At 41.3% G+C, this 16,676-nt stretch overlaps 1 protein-coding gene across 3 annotated transcripts; it reads left to right on the top strand.

The window, feature by feature from the left end:
- Window positions 1–112: 112 nt before the first annotated feature.
- On the top strand, window positions 113–9,565 carry NCBP2 (nuclear cap binding protein subunit 2). Of its 3 annotated transcripts, XR_007506435.1 has the most exons (6): window positions 113–264; window positions 387–568; window positions 1,436–1,574; window positions 2,527–2,664; window positions 4,332–4,555; window positions 8,689–9,565. XR_007506435.1 is itself a non-coding variant. In XM_049803838.1 (4 exons), the coding sequence occupies exons 1-4, from the start codon at window positions 184–186 to the stop codon at window positions 2,596–2,598; spliced, it is 474 nt and encodes a 157-aa protein (XP_049659795.1). In that variant the 5' UTR covers window positions 113–183; the 3' UTR covers window positions 2,599–4,321. The 3 variants fall into 3 exon arrangements, 1 of the variants encoding a protein (XP_049659795.1); XR_007506434.1 differs by lacking the exon at window positions 4,332–4,555; XM_049803838.1 differs by lacking the exons at window positions 4,332–4,555; window positions 8,689–9,565 and having other exon boundaries at window positions 2,527–4,321.
- The last annotated feature ends 7,111 nt before the right edge of the window (window positions 9,566–16,676 follow it).

The following is a 16,676-nucleotide window of genomic DNA, read 5'->3' as shown; positions in this document are numbered from 1 at the left end:
CGCCCGCTCTCGCGGCCGGCGCCCGCCTCGCCATTGGCTGCCCGCCCGGCGGCGCCGGGTCGCCTGCGCGAGGGCGCTGCGGGGGGCGGGAAGCCGCTGCGGGGGGCGGGAAGCCGCTGAGGGGGGCGGGAAGCCGCTGAGGGGGGCGGGAAGCCGCTCCGGTCCGCTCGGTGCCGCGCCGCCATGTGCTCGGGGGGGACGCTGAGCATCCTGCGCAGCGACTCCTACGCCGACCTCAGCCAGTACCGGGACCAGCACTTCCGGGTGAGCGGGGCGCCGCCGCCACTGCCGCCGGCGGCGGGGGCCGGCGCCGGCGCCGCGCGGTCCGCCCGGGCCCGGGCCCGCTTGCGGTCCCGCCGTGAGGTAACGCTGTCGTTGCGGCTCAGGGGACGCGGTACGACCAGGAGCGGCTGCTGAGGAAGAGCTGCACGCTGTACGTGGGGAACCTCTCCTTCTACACCACGGAGGAGCAGATCCACGAGCTCTTCGGCAAGAGCGGCGACATCAAGAAGGTCATCATGGGGCTGGACAAAGTGAAGAAAACCGCCTGCGGCTTCTGCTTCGTGGAGTATCCTTCCGCCGGCCCGGCCCTGCTGCCCCGCGGCCGCCGGAGCCGGGCAGGGGGAGCGGGCCCCGGGCAGGGGGAGCGGGCCCCGCGCTGGGCCGGCGGCCGGTTGGGCGGGCCGGGGGTGACCCGAAATGCGGGCTCTGGGTCGCGGGAGAATTAGCCGAGGGTGAAATCGTTCGGTGCTAAGGAGCCTGTGGGAGTCCCGGGCGAGAGAGGGAGGCGCTAGGTGGACGGCTGGACTCGGTGATCTTAAAGGCCTTTTCCAACCTAAACGACTCCAGGATTCTAACACACGCTGCACGTCGAGTGGCGGTTGTGGGGTTGCTTTCGTGCTGAGGCTTTAAGCCGGGCACTTGTTAGATCGTTGGCCTCTGCGGTGAGAGCGCATTCTCCCTGCCCAAGTAAAGAGGTGTTTCTTGTCGTACAAGCGTGCGCATAGGGTTTCTGTTGGCATCTTGCGTCCCTGTCGCGTGTTGACTTCACTACACGCAAGTCTCTTTGAAGATCATTCTGTTACTGGTTCCAGTGAACTCACCGAAATGGTGAAAGTTTGCAGCATGAATGGAGCATGCACGGGGCTTCTCCTTCTTTCTTTAGTAACAGAGCTTTATGCTTTTAAGGGTGAGGATGGTTAAAGAGCTTGATCCAATATATGCATTTTTATTGTGCTTGAATTCCTGCACATTGCTCCATTTCACTAGCAGTTTTCTCAGCCCACATAGCTTCATGAAAGTGGTTGCTTTTAAAAATAACCAAGCAGGAACCCGATTCCAGCAAATACTTGGCTTTGTAGCCCATTCGATATTGTTCTTTTTTCCATGTGTTGAAAATAGAAGCCCATTTTTTTTTCATTAACCCATTTCTAAGGTATTACGCAAGAGGAGATGCTGAAAATGCAATGCGATACATCAATGGAACCAGACTTGATGACAGGATCATAAGGACAGACTGGGATGCAGGATTTAAGGAGGGTAGACAGTATGGTCGTGGAAGATCAGGGGGCCAGGTAGGTTGCTGTGCAGTATAGGTTTTAAGGGACTGGTGACTTTGCCAAATTACTGCTTTTTGAATGAACACGCTCAGAACAACTTCAGAAATAGCAACTTATGAATTATTGTTTAAGATAGCACTATATGTTAGTCTGTAAGATATCTTAGCAACGATGGTGTTATCCACTAAGAATAAATAACTTTTTCATATATTTCACTGAAAGTACTTTGAGAAACTTCTTGGCTGCTTGGGGAGATAACGCCTGTAAATAACCCCAGCAAATGCAAGGCTGTCAAGAAACACAAAGGACAGCACTTAGCTTACCTAAAGTGGAGCAGGTAGCACACGCTTTTACTGCTGAAGCATGAGGCTAGCCATCCTCACTCTTTGACTGTCTTGATTAAAGAGTCCCCCTGGACATTATTAAAAAGGAAGTTTATTTATGCTGTATTCTGGGCTTCTGTATGATGCACTTTGCCTTCTGTTTCATTATTCAGCTCCTTGTGGCCACTTACATGTTATGCTTACGGGGCTCCATCACCCATAACGGTTACTTGGGAAGACAAATGCCATCATTCTGAATGTCCCTCCCCTTCCTTCTTCCCCCAGGTTTATATGCTGAACATGACATCAATGGTTTGGACTATTGCTTTGGTCAGTCGGGGTCAGCTGTCCCGGCTGTCCCCTCTCAACTCCTTGTGCCCCGCAGCCTGCTCGCTGGTGGGGTGGGCTGAGAAGCAGAAAAGGCCTCAGCTCTGTGTGAGCACTGCTCAGCAATAACGAAAACATCCCTCTGTTATCAACACTGTTTTCAGCACAAATCCAAAACATAGCCCCACACTAGCTACTGTGAAGAAAATTAACTCTATCCCAGCTAAAATCTGCGTGTGAACTCGGTTTGATTATAGTTTTTGAGAAATTGTTTTTCTTTGTCTTTACTGGACTTCCATTTTTTCCTCCTTTGTAAGGTCCGAGATGAATATCGTCAAGACTATGATGCTGGAAGAGGTGGCTATGGCAAAACTGTTCAATGCCAGTGAATAGTGAATGACTCATCAGCCTCACAGGAGAACTAAATCTGCATTGTAAATGTCACCAGGCACAAAGTAGGTCTGTTGCACACAAATTTGTGTAGCTAGAAATTCACAGAAACTACTACCCTTGTTCCTGTGATCACACCGTGTGTTCAGTCTCTCTTCTGTTTTAATACCAAGATCCAAAGCATTGCAGAGTACGTTAATACAGAGGACCTGGGAGCAAGGTTTTAAGCAATAGTATACGTGAGGCTTTGATCTCTAAATGCTGCTGTAACTCTACTAAAAGGAGCAAAGGTTTGATAGTATGGTGCTTTTTTTCACATGCAAAGCTTGATTATTCTGTTGCTGGGTTTTGTTTACATTGGTATCACAGGGTGGAGAGCGGCAATAGAGGATTGGTGTATGTTTCGGAGATGAAAGAAAGAAGCAAAGAGCCTGAAAAGGAAATGGAATTTCTAGGGAAATTTTCCAGTTTCTAGGGAAGACTTAAATTTGCACATTTTCTGGGGTTACTGGATAAGCATCCTTTTACATTCATGCTGTTCCTAGCACACCTGCACAAACAGCCACAATAAAACAAGTCAGATTGATGAGCCCAGGCATCATCAAGTGAGAAGCAAGCCTAGCAGAGAGCAGAAAACAGACTCTTGCAGTCTTCTACAAAGTATAATGTGATTACACAACATTGCATGTTTCAGAACCATTTTGCTTTGTGGGATACAGAGAATAGCAAGTGTAAGAATTACAGTAGCAGCTATTTTCACAGCTGGAGTAGTAGTATTTTGCTCCTGTCTGGTAGCTCTCTACAGCCTTGATATTTGATGAAAAATATCTTTCCTGTGCCTACAAGGACAGCATGAAGCCAAGTTGTACAGTTACCCCCAAAATGGGACGTTTGAGGAACTGTGTAATAAGAAAGTTTGTTCTCAAAATAGATTTTCTATTTGAGAAACTTGATTACAGACAAAGGTAAAAATAAAAAAAGTTTTGGGAGGAGCCTTACTTTCTGCTAAGGACACGGTGAGAATGGTAAAATAACTGTAGGACCATATAGATTTATTTTTTTCTTCCCCCCGCCCCCCCCCCCCCCCCAGCTCTAGATCCTATTAATACTGCTAGTTTATATGATGGGATATTGATGTACTGCAGACATAGGAATAAAAATTATTAGTGATGCCAAGATCTGTGAAACTGAATTGCTGAAATGAAATAATTAAAAGGAACTGTTAGAGGGCTTTGGATTTTTTTTTTTTTATGGACTTCTGAGTTCTTTGGAAATGGCAATTCATAAAGTTTTGTCCAAATACCTTGTTGTCCATGACTCCTTAAAAACCTTTAAAATACCAGGTATGTAAAAGTGGATCTTTACTCACTGAAGATATTGTTGGAGATCTTGATGTGTTTCTTGTGCACAGTTAGTCACTACTGTTACTGTAAACTGGAAATACAGTGAGGTAGAACAACTGCAATGAGACTTTGCTTACTTAGGAAGCAAGGTTTTGGGTTTTCTTGGCACGTAGAAAGGGGGCTGGTCTGCAAACAAGACTTTGAACAAAGTTACCTTTTTCTATATAGTACATTTGATTATGAGTTTACAGCCTGTAATCTGCTCTAGGAAACCTCTGAAGCTTATTTTTCATTGTATCAATTTTGTATTAAAAAATTATGTTACCAAAACTTAAGTCACTTTCAAATAAAGCTGCAACATTAAAATGGATTGTTACTTTTTTTAACAGAATCAGTGAGAGAAAGAAGCTACATTCAGACTCTTGTCCACATCATTTATTCTAGTGTCTTTGAAGATGGAGAGAGTGAATATTCCTGCCCTTTGACTGGCTTTTCAGTCTTGTTCACGTCCTAACTGGATGCTGAAAGATGTCTGGTTAATGGTCTTCATTCTGGTACTTTTTGGATTACAGAACAGAAGTTAATGATATTGAAGTGGACGTGAAAGTCCTTGGTGTGTAACAAGTAGTTTTCAGGGTGCGCTTCCTTATGAAGATGAGGTTTAAGATTATTTTTTATCCTAAGTGCTGCAGGACAGTCATTCTCAAATGAGATGGAGGTGATTATAAGATTTGCCCTCAAAACCATCACTGTCTTTTGCTGCATATGTGCAATGTGTATGGAAAGATTTTGTTTTAAAGTAAGATTTTCTATTTTGAGAGACATTTCAATCAAAATGGGATTTAAAAGCACATGATATATCATCATGTGAAGTCTTAGTACCTCAAAAGCACATATAGAGGAAATTGATTGAACATGGCTTGATTTTTTTTGCCTTCCCTAGTTGAAATCAGACATGGCTCTGCTTAAGCTAGTGCTTAACAAAAGTAACTGAATTAAGTCTTTAAAACTTCACTGGGAGGGGGGTGCATTCTTTAGCTTTCTTACATGCCGGTTCATTGCAGATAGATTCTCTTGGAAGTATAGGATCTCCTGTGATATTTTGACATGCTAGTTCATTATGATCATATACACTTTCATAGAGCTTTATATTGGCTTTTCTAAATATTTGTTCATCGTAATTAGGTACTTGTATGGAATTGTATCCATAAAGAAATACCGCAGCTAAGAATATGAGTGGAATCTTAGATATGCCTTGATGGAAGAGAGGGCTGTTGCAAATTAAGGTACTGAGGGCTTCAGTCTCTCCCTCAGACTCTCAAGCAGGCTCATGGTGGGTTGATTTACTTGCCTCTCTTTGGCACCAATACCTGCAAATAGCATGTGTATTCACAGCATTTTGGTCTTTGTATTACAGTGTAAAATCCATAGAGTGTAAATTGGAGCATTAAGGGCCTTCATTTTCAATGCCTGACAAAATAATCCCTGTTACCTATGTGCCCTTGCAGGCTAGTTTCAAGGTGGTCTATATGTTAGTCAGGTTACTTACTACCCTACACAGCAGCAAAGTTCCTGCTCAGGTTGGTGCTAGTGCAACTACCATTGGTGTTAATGTAACGGTTCTTTCTACAGTGGCGATTCTGAAAGATAAAATGATTGAAGTATTTAAGCTAATATCCAGCACTTCATCTTCCGTATCTTGTCAGATTAGGCTTCTTGTGAAGGTAAAAATTAATGAAGAACTCTACTAAAATCAATGTGGTTTGTACAAAGGCTTTCATCTATAGAGTCAAAGGCAATACTAGTCAAAGGAAAGCAGTCCACAGGGACTGAACATCTAATAAACTTGTCTATTTTTGTTTCTAAAGCACAAATTGTACCTTGTGCTACAGCATATAAAGAAGAATTAGGATGGGCGTTTTTCCTTGCAGTCTCTGGGATTTCTGCTTCTAGCTGAGTATATTTAGTACTTTCAAGTAAGTGTAGGGCCTGATATAACCACAGGTGAAATACCAAAAAATTGGTGAAGTCTGCAGAGAGAAGCGTCCTGGGCTTCAAAACGTCTACCATGTTTGGGAAGTAATGGCCTCATTTATTAGTTGTCTCCTTTCATATGTTTTCTGCCTGTTCTTATCTAAATAAACTTTTGTACAAGGGATTGGATATACTCAGACCTGCTCTGCAGTAATGCACACAACTCCTCTACTCTCCCTTTTGGGATAACTAGATGGTGTAAATGTTTCTCATGGCTTGGGGGGGAGGCCTCCGTGCTCTTGTCTGGCTAAGACCAGTGTTGAGTCCCAGATTGCGACTGCCAGGTGTTATCTCCATGACTGCTTCATCTCTTTTTCTGTCTCATGTAGACAGAGGAAGGTTATTCAAGGTTGGCTGTGTTTGTATGCTAAGGTTTCAGTAATGGTGCAAACTGAATATAGGACTTGCTTCTTTCTTGAAAATGTGCTGTTTCCAGACTGGATGAGAAGCCATAGTAAAGGAAAGGGACAGTTTCTTTTTTGGGGGGCCATCTACTCAATTTTTAAGAATTTATGATTTGTATGCTGAGGTAAAAGGCTTCTAGCATAACGCTCCTTCGAGGCTCATTTTCAGACCTTAAACTGATTGAACTGTGGAAATTAAGAAAGCTTACTTCTTTCTGCCACCTCCAGACATAGCCATCAGCACTGCACAAGGAGACGCCACAGAAGTTTAAGTTAAGCAAATTGGTCATGATCTTGCATGTTCCAGAGCCTTGTACAGCCCATAAGGGGTATGTACACACAAAGTTAGGACTATGCACTTCAGGCAATTGAAGTTCCCGGTATAGTGTCCTATTATAGACATAACTAGTCATGATCTATTCTAGAAAACAGAATTTAGGAGAAAAATTGATCACAAAAGTGAGAAAAATAGATCACGAAAGTCTCACTATCACCTACGTATATAATTTACTCTAAGCTTGGTCCAGAGAGGTCTTCTACAGGTCCTACTTTCTTAATGCTTCACAGTTACATTTTATTTTCTGTAATACATTGTAGATCAGGATTGAGTAGTCTTCTATGTTCCATTCTTATTTCTGGGCAAATGATCTAGGCCTGGAGAATCCATAAAAAAAATATAGTATTTGTGTGTTAAGACTATAACCTCACCCAACGGCTGCACCACAAAGGTAGAAAGGGTATATTACATCTGTGTCAGTTGAAGACAGAATTACATGAAGAAGAAAGTTTGCCGACCTTCAGAAACTGCTTTCTGAGAGCAGGAGAAATCCATTCTTGTGTCAGGGTTCCACGGTTCATGAAGAGTAACTTCCTGCCACTTTGCTTCCTAGCCTGCTTTTAAAGGCAAAGATGTGCTTGACTTCAGTGAGGTAATATTCTCTAAGATTATTTGAGCTTTTACCTGAAGGTTACTTGACTGGCTATTAGGGTTACTTGCAGAAAAAAAAAGGAAAAAAAAAAAAAGATAAATAGGATAAATAGGTAGCCAAACTCTTCTTTGCAACACTTACTAGTTAGTATGTTTAGATCTGACACAAATAGTTTTTCCTTTTAGCAGAGCCATGAAGTTTGAGTTTTAAACACTTCAGGAGCAGCACGAGTAAAATGCCAGATGGCTCCCTCTAGTGACTACAAAATTAGTATGCTTTTGTATTCGGACGGCGAAGATGGTTGCTGAAAGCTGTTTTGTGCAGCATGGTGCATGTTGTATTGTCTCAAGATTTTGCTTTGGCTTATGTTGTAAAAATGGACAGAAAAAAGAATTTTCATCTGTAGACCATTTTTCAGAGTGCAGGCAATTAAAGATCAGGATTTGTGGGTTTGTAGCCTATCACTGTTTCTCTGTTTAGCAACAGCTTAGTTGTCTTTTATACTGGATACTGTGATATGCGATATGCTGTGTCTGTGGTGACTTATTTCCTTGCCCCTAGCAACCTCTTCAGATTTTGCCAAAAGCACACCTGTGATATTGAAGGAGGGCTTGACCCTTAGATGCCTAATCCATGCTTCACAACCTCCCGTTAATGATATTTTGTGTAACTGTGTCAGCAAATCCCCTTGTGCCAAAAGTCTGTGTTTCAGTCTCTAGCAGGGTATGAAATAAAGTTCTGTATTACACACAAAGTCAATATGTGCAACTTGACAAGACAGTAGGCAGGGTCTTAAATGTCTAATTTGATTCTGTGGACTTACAGGAGTCCTTCAGGCACTTTGCAGACTTTAATGTGTATTGCTTCAGAGTATCTCTGTGGGAAAGTGCCCTTTTTTATCTTACAAATTTTTGATCTGAGGCATAAGGGGGCTTATGCTGTGTGTGACAAGCCTGTGGTGGATGAGGAGTTGAGCTTCTCGGTTTCCTCAATCCTAGCTCTGACAAGACTGTCTTTCCTAACCGTGCTAATGTATTTCATGACACATTAACATGTGAGTGTAAGGAACACACACAAGTGTACTTCTCACACGTGGTTTGGAAAGATAAGCAGTGCTTGCAGGATATAGATCAGATCTTTCAAATCACTTTTACAAAATAATCATAAGTATCTTAAGAACAAAGTAGGCATCTAGTGGAATGAATCATCTCCATGCAGGACTGATGTTATTTGCTTCACATTAATACCATCCAAAGCAGTTGCAGGCATCTTTGCTTAAGCATTCCACTAATCTGATGGTACTGCTGTACCATTTTACAATTAGGGAGCAGTTGAGTAAAGACTGTGTTTAAAACTTTCTTCTTTCATTTGCTTCCCAGGAGCACCTTCACCTGGATTTCCGGAGCATGCTTCTCAGTGGGAACAGGACTGCATGGAATGGCTTTTCACATGAATCCCTCTGCAGAATGGAGGGCCTTAGTTGTTCATTGTACCTTTGTGCTGTGGCTAAATTTGGCAGAAGCAGTAATCTAAGAGTGCATGACCTGAATGAAATGTAGATTTCCCCCCCCACACCTTCACATCTGAAAGTCAAATATGATTTATTCCTGGTGTAGGATTTTATTGCTTTGAAGGTGCTACAGCAAACATTTGCTTTTGAAAACCCTTTCTTGACTGTTCAGGAAGAGTAGCAGTTCTGGTTGAATGTTCTTCCCAGAAACTTTCTCTTCGTTCTCCAGTGCTCATCTCTGACTACACAAAACCCGCTTGTATTTTGTTCTGTTATTCTCCAACAAAGTCTAGACAAGCCAGTTGCTTCTGCCCTGACAGGAGAATCTACTACTGTTCCAGAAGCTGTATTGTAATCTATACTGTTCCTGGCTGGCTGAGTCAGGATTTCAGACACCAAGTCGCATAGAGAAAAACTGAAATATCTTCCATCAAAAAAAAATAGTGTGAATTAAACATTACTCAGTTAATGACTGGGAAAACATCTTTCTTGAGTGCCTTGAGAACAAATACATTTTTGAAAATAAGACTATATCTTAAGTAATTTTGTTCGTTTTAATTTTACTTAATTAGAGCTACCTCTGATTTCCTTTTCAAGTTGGGCCATTTATTGATTCCTCTGGGACTGATGTTTTTCAATTAGGACAATATTGAACCACCATTTGTGTTATTTCAGGTATAATTAAAAGATTTTTTTTCTCAGAACACAATTTGAAAACAAATGGGAAATAAAATTTGCTATTTTGATACTTCTGCAGTTGCATGCAACATAAATATCAGCATAAATTAGCCTAATTGAGACAGCTTGTAATTAAGCTTCTGGACAATGAAGCTTTTCCCTTCTGTACCAATCTCCCTGCAAGCCACAATTTGAAAAGGAGATTCTGATAAGAATATATTATTAGTAATACATACTTGGCTTTAGATCTGTAGTTTACATGCAGTTTAAATTGCTTCAAACTGAACTTGTTTCGGTTTTCTGACTTTATTACTTTAAAATAATGGTCTTATTATTTTATACTTTGTGTCTTTAAATATTTTTATGGGGAATTTTTCTGACTTAAAGTGTTACTAGTATGCTCGGCTTAATTTGATTATAAATTGGTGCTTTTTCTTGTATGCTTGGTTTTCGGTAATATCACTGTTTTGCAACATCTTAAATTACTTTTTGTGAAAACAAAACCCCTGTCAGCTTGTCACGCTGCCACAAGATGTCATGAGAAGCCGTGTCTCGCCTCAAGATGAGTGTGCTCTGCAAGTCCTTGCAATCGAGCAGTTGTTCTGGAACGATGTGTTCTGAAAGCATCTCATTTCACCATACAGCTAATGCAGTGTCTCAATTTCTTGAAGAAACTCTTTCACAGTAGGATTCTGCTTGAAACAAAAGTGACTAGTGACTGATTAAACTATCTTCTAACATACCCTGAAGCAGCAGAGGTAGAAGTGCCTTAAGGTTGCTGAGATGTGGCATGCTTTGTAACACTAAGCACTGTAGAACTGAAAGCTTCTGCATGTAGTAACCACAGTTGTGCATGCTGGCAAAGGACGGATTTGTGGTTTGTTTTTTGTAGGTTTTCTTTTTTTCCCCTCTGAATTTACTCCAGTAAGAGGAGGAATGTGTTTCCAGGAACTGGAAAGGACTTTTTGCCCTTAAATCCAGGATTGTCCCAAGGTCTCTGCACTTCTGCTTCTGCTTTTCAATTCCCAGCTGAATTCCCTCTTTGAAATCTACACAGTAGCTTGAAAAAGCCTTCAAGCAGCAGCCTTGCAATGTTCTATCCTGCACAACTCTAAGGAAAAGGTGTTTGGCATTGTCTAAGCTTGCCAGAGGGAAACTCGGCAGAGAATTTGTAAGTTACTCAGATCTCACACACACACACACCTTGAGTCATAGTGGACTTTTTCATGAATTGTTTTATAGAGTGCAGTCCTGTCAGAAACTTAATTTTATCTCCCGTTGAGCTCAGTGAGATCTGTGTGCATAGTGCTAAAGTACTGAATGTGCTTTAATGATCTTTATCTAACTTATCTCTCCATAAACTAAATATGTAACATGCTAACATGCCAGGAGAATTCTTGAAAGGTCATGTGGGAGCAGTATTGACTCCTGAGTTGTATCTCCAACTGAGTCAGGGAAGCTGAGCAAAACAGCATCACAAAACGTAACCACAGCTTTTTGGTAGGAGAGTTTCAAAATCCTTCAGGGTAGTTGTCCAAAATCAGTCACAGGACAGTGTTTTTGTCAGAATCCAAGGCCATGAGAACCAAAAAATATTACTTGGTCTACAGATTTTGAAAGAGAACGACCTTGCTTCAGAAGAACGCAGAAAACTGGCAGGATATGAAAAGTGAGGGAAGATTCCAGCTGATTTGTACTAATCCAATAATTTGGATTCTAGACACAAAATGGTTACCAAGGCAAAGGTAAGAAAACATTAAAAGAGGCCCAGTAGCCTGAATAAATACATGGTGTCCATCAACAGTCCCTGGATACAGTGTTCATTCTGTGTTTGATCATGTTTTTTCCCCTAAAGATATTTAATTGAACTAAAACTGGCGTGAGACTGAATTTGTTATGATTGATTCATTCCCTATTAGAAAACAAAATCACTTTGATGTACGTGAACAAGCGGTGCTGTTTCTCATTGTGCTCTGTGAATTGTCTTCCCGGTTGAGTACTTTACAGGCTGAAGTACTCCGTGAGCAGTGCACGCCTCAGCAGGCACAACACATTTGTTGTTGTCAATATGGAGATGAATAGAACTGAGAACTAAATAATTTTAACCTCTTTATAGGTAAGAATGAGCCAGGGCTGCAACTTCACACAAAGCTTGAGGTAATTAACTATTCCCAGGCCCCGAGCTGTCCTGAGAGGGGAGAAATCATATCATACAAAGCTGATGCTTGAAGTACCAAAGCTTTAAGGTGCTCAGGATTGTGATGGACTTTCAGACTGTAGAGTTTGATGGGCAGCACTGGAGAGAGTGCGTTTTCACTGGATATTTGCAGAAGGACATGTCTATCCCACCCATTGAAGGATGATCGGTGTCGTATCTGGTAAAGGCTTCAGAGCATACAGACAGCCATACTGGGACTGCCTTCTGTGTAGAGGGTCAGGGTGCTTTTCTCTGCATGTGTGGCACTGTAACAAAGCTCCTGATTTTCCTTTTTTAATGGTTATGGCAGACGCTTACTTTGTTCAGGAAGAGAGTTTCAATACAGCTGTTAAGTCTAGCAAAATTTACTATGTTTTATGGGTATACAGGTACAACTGAAGGTACTGGAATCTTTATTTCAGTTTTTGATATTTTAGGTTTTTATAAATTTGAAGTGGATATTTTAGTGCACATAAAATGTAGAATTGCCTCCCAATAATTACTTTTTCACTGTTAGCCAGACGTTTATACTGGGCTATGCAATTTAACAATGAAGTTCTCTCTCAGCTGCATATCATTACAATCCTAGGAAATTAGCTTCTTCATGATTTCCAAAATAAACAGGTACCTGAACAAAATCTATTGTAAGTATAGTGAGGGCTTTTAAAATGCAAGTTTTAATTTCTTTTATTTTTTAAGTTCTGAGGTGTAATGGATTTTCTAGTTGAGAAAGTGTATAATACAAATTCATTTTGTGTTAAGAGCCTTTAAAAATAATTCATTATTTCTAAGCATTTTTTTATTGCTGAACGTGTTATTGCCACAACTGCTGTCAGTGACAGTATAACTTACATTAGAGACGTGCGAGACTGAAACTGCAAAGTGGTGACAAAAGCTAGAAATAAAGCATCATTTTCTATTCAGCCTTCCTTTTAAATGGAGGAAAGATATTCCACATTTATAAGGATTATATTGTTGCTTTTCAGAAGTGATTCAAAGATACATGTCGAAAGAGGGAAAGTATAAAACACCATTGTGTCATTAGGAATTCTAGTTCCATTCGAATAGGAAATGTTCTATTTATGATCCTTAAAGAAAGCCTTCAGGTCATGAACAGTGTTTCCATTTGTGGAGAAAAATGTAAGAATAGTTTTCTGAAAGTCTGTATAAAATGAACATTCCCTTTTGAACCCTTTATTCATTCGATTTCTGGGCACATTTAAAAAATCATTGAAGAATTAATAGAAGCTATGTGAAAAATAACATAAAAAACCCTCAGTGAAATTCCAGAGTTTTTCGCAGTATTCACAGTTTAGTTTTTGAGTGAAATAACTGTTGATTTCAATAGGCCTGAACTCATTGAATATACCACAAGGAGGACCTGCTTTTCCTTTCGTTTACTTCAGGGTGGATGAAGACTGAATTCACAGACCTTGGTGGCATTACTGTGCATAGACCTAGGAAGAGAATGGGTGAACAGAGTATCCGCTGTCGTAGGCGAGGGATATTTTGTTAAGATAAAAGGACCTCAGTTTCTGGATTTGAATGTACTATAAACCTGGACATTAGCATATTTCTGCTAAGTGTGCTGAACACTTGAACTCCTAAACCTTCATGTGTGTGAGGTTATTATCTTTATGCATGCACATCCTATGAACAGGGACATGAAAATATCAGTGAAAAGCAGGCTTTTTGCACCTACTACTGCATTTACAGTTTCATAATCTGAGAATGTTGCACCTTGGCAACGATGGAAAAGGGACCACGCTGATGAGTGACGATGATGCAACATACATGTCAACAATGATGTCACAGCATATTTGTCTTTTGAGTTCTGTTTGTAATTTTTAAAATTTACTAGCATCTCTTGATTTTGTAGCAGGCTGATTAGATTATGGACTAACTCTGGTAGGGACAGAGGCGCTCTGAGCTCTGGACATGAACTAGTTGATCGTTGTGACACCGAGTTGTACGTACTCGGTGGCCTCACTCTCTCGTGTCAGCAGCAGCACAGGGATCTGCAGGGATGACAGCCATTACTCCTGAACTGTGTTCCTTTTTTCTTCATTACAGTCTTTATGCAGGTTCTTATGGCCTAATGTATCACTGTGTTAAAGAGAAATATGAATAATTGGGGTTTTGGCATGAAGCCAGGAAATTGGGGGTTGGTTTTATATTAAAGCAATGTGATTCATATTTTCCTTGAAGAGCTTCAGAGCTAAGCATCTTAGGTCTTCTGTTAAATGCAGGAAGAAAACACTTCAGTGTTTTCCAAGCAACTGGGCTCCTTTGTTTAAAAAGATTTGAAGAAAAAGTTTTAGATGTTTTGCAGTATTTTCCTATTTCATGGCTAAGATGTACATATCCATTTATTGATAGCAAATTCCCTGTTTTCTGTGGTTCCAGAGTTTACTGCAAGTAGCCTAGCATCCGTCCTGTAAAGGACAGGGATGCAATCTCATTCTCGAAAGTGGCATTCGGCTGTTTCCTCTTCTCTTGTGGTAAAAGACTGGGTGCAGCTGTAATGCAGCTGTTCTGAGTGCAGCGAGAAGCACAGAGGCAACCTGCTTCAATGCCTAGCCCACATCTGTCCTTGGAAAAATTCAAAGTGACAGGAAGCATGCTGAGGCCGTATGTCAGCAAAGCAGAGTTCAGAACACGCTGCATTGTAAGCATAGGTTTAATTTCTAGCACAGTTTTTGAGGCAGTTGAGTCTGGATCATTAAGAACAAAAGCTTCCTTCTCTGAATTACCACTATGTGTCAGCAGCTGCTTGAGAACTTTCAGCAAACTTGGAAATATCTTCCCCAGAAACACGTGTTTAACTGTCACACAACTGTCAGGACTTACTGTACTTCATTTATTTTTGCATGTGAGTTACCTGCTTTATATGTTAAAGAATCAAGTATTTCTAAGTGCTGCCTTTGTTGGGCCTTTGCAGCTGTGACCTGTACTGAAGGGACATTTCCTCTGTGAGTGGTCTGGTATCTCCAGTATCACTCCTGTGAGACCTGGCACGTGGACAGTACATTGTCTTTAGAACACTTCATCAGTTCCTAATCCCTTTTGAGTTTTGGAACACTGAAATGAATTGACTGTTTGGATGTATTTAGCTAAACAATAGCTTAATAAGAGAAAGATGGCAGCTTTTTGATGTGATTCTTAACCAAGAAAACAGAATGCTCCTTTTCCATTTGTCTGATTAAAGGAGCAGTATAAATCAAATAGGAAAAGCTGGAATTGTTCATCTCAGTCCTTGGCTGACCTGCATCAGGCAGAGAATAATTTCACAGGATCACAGAACAGTTGAGGTTGGATGGGACCGCTCAAGACCATCCAGTTCAACCTCCTGCTCAAAGCAGGGTCACCTAAGGCAGGTTGCCCAGGGCCGTTTCCAGTCAAGTTTCGAACATCTCCAAGGATGGAGACTCCACAACATCCCTGGGCCACCTGTTCCAGTGTCTGGGCACCTGCACAATAAAAAAGTCTTTTCTTGCATTCACGTGGAGTTTTCGTGTTCTTTAATTTGTGCTCATTACCTCTTGACCTGTCACTGAGCACCACTGAGAAGAGCCTGGCTCTCTCTTCTTTACACCCTCACATCAGGTATTTTTATACAGATAGAGAAGATCCCCCTGAGCCTTCACTGCTCCAGGGTGAACAGTCCCAGCTCTCTCAGCCTCTCCTTGTATGATGGATGCTCCAGTCCCTCAATCATCTTTATGGCCCTTCGTTGAACTCACTCCAGTGTGTCCCTCTCTCTTGTACCGGGAAGCCCAGCACTGGACCCAGCACTCCAGATTTGGCCTCACCAGGGCTGAGTGGAGGGGAAGGATCACATCACTTGTTCCGCTGGCACCACTCTGCCTAATGCAGCCCAGGACACCGCCGGCCTTCCTTGCTGTGAGTGCACATTGCTGGTGTTTCTTTGGTACTCTTCCATTCTTGACAAAATTTGCAGGTATGTCAGAGCTGCAGAGTTACTCCCCTGGTTTTTTCATGGCTTTTTTTTCTTCATAAACATGATGACAGTTAAAAATATTCTTATATGCTACAAAATTGCTGTATAGGCTTATGGTGTTCACAGAGATGATTCAGCTTAAACTGTGCAAATAAAGAAAAATCAAACCCACAAGATTGTTTGAGAGGTGGATTCTGTTTATATTTTAACAGTGGTAAAATATTTACTGTTCCTTTACAGATCGATTTGGGTTTAGAAAGCAAGAAAAAGATTCAGTTTGGGGAACGCTGGAGATTTTCTTTAGAATTGTTGAAAAACCCCACCTTTTACAAATGTCAAAATGTACCTCCATCATCTATATAAGATGTTTTTATATCTTTTCTTTTGCCTCTCCTGGTTCCGTGTAAGATGTATTTCATAACTGAGGAATTGGTTCCGAATAACTGTGATGGCATCTTTGAAAATATATTATCAATCAGTTTTTCATGTGGATTTTCTTTTTTTTTTGAAAACAATGCTGAAATTTGAAGCATTGTGACTTGTTGCTGAACCTTTGCTTCCTCTCCGTGTTTTCTTTCAGTGTCTCTGCCCTAACAGCTTACCTGCTAGCAGAATGTCCTTTTCTGCTTAAATTTCTCCCATATATTTTTTGTTGTATGTTCCAAGCTGCATGGATGATATGTCACGTTTAATTGCTCTTCTTCTCTGCATCTGTAATTTGTCCAGAGGTGCTAGTGAGTGCCTTCCATGGAGAAGGCACAGAAAAGCTGCATATCACTGCCTTGCTGGGATTTGACTTTGTGAATGTCAGAGCTACTAAATGTGTGCCATATTCTGCCTTGGAGTCACAGTTTTAAGTTAACTGGGATAACCCTAACACTGTTGGAGCTGCTGGGTGCTGTGATCTACCCCTCAACTGTATTTATAACTGTGTGTTTTGTTGCCTGCAGTCCTACAAAGAGCCTTCCTAGTCATGAACGGTGCTGAGTATCAACAATTCACCTTGCAGTTGGTGTAGGGT

The sequence above is a fragment of the Accipiter gentilis genome, chromosome 6 (assembly GCF_929443795.1).
Source record: "Accipiter gentilis chromosome 6, bAccGen1.1, whole genome shotgun sequence".
Taxonomy (NCBI): Eukaryota; Metazoa; Chordata; class Aves; order Accipitriformes; family Accipitridae; genus Astur; species Astur gentilis.
Note: the sequence above shows the minus strand (reverse complement) of the source record. Positions and strands in the feature narration are given on the sequence as shown.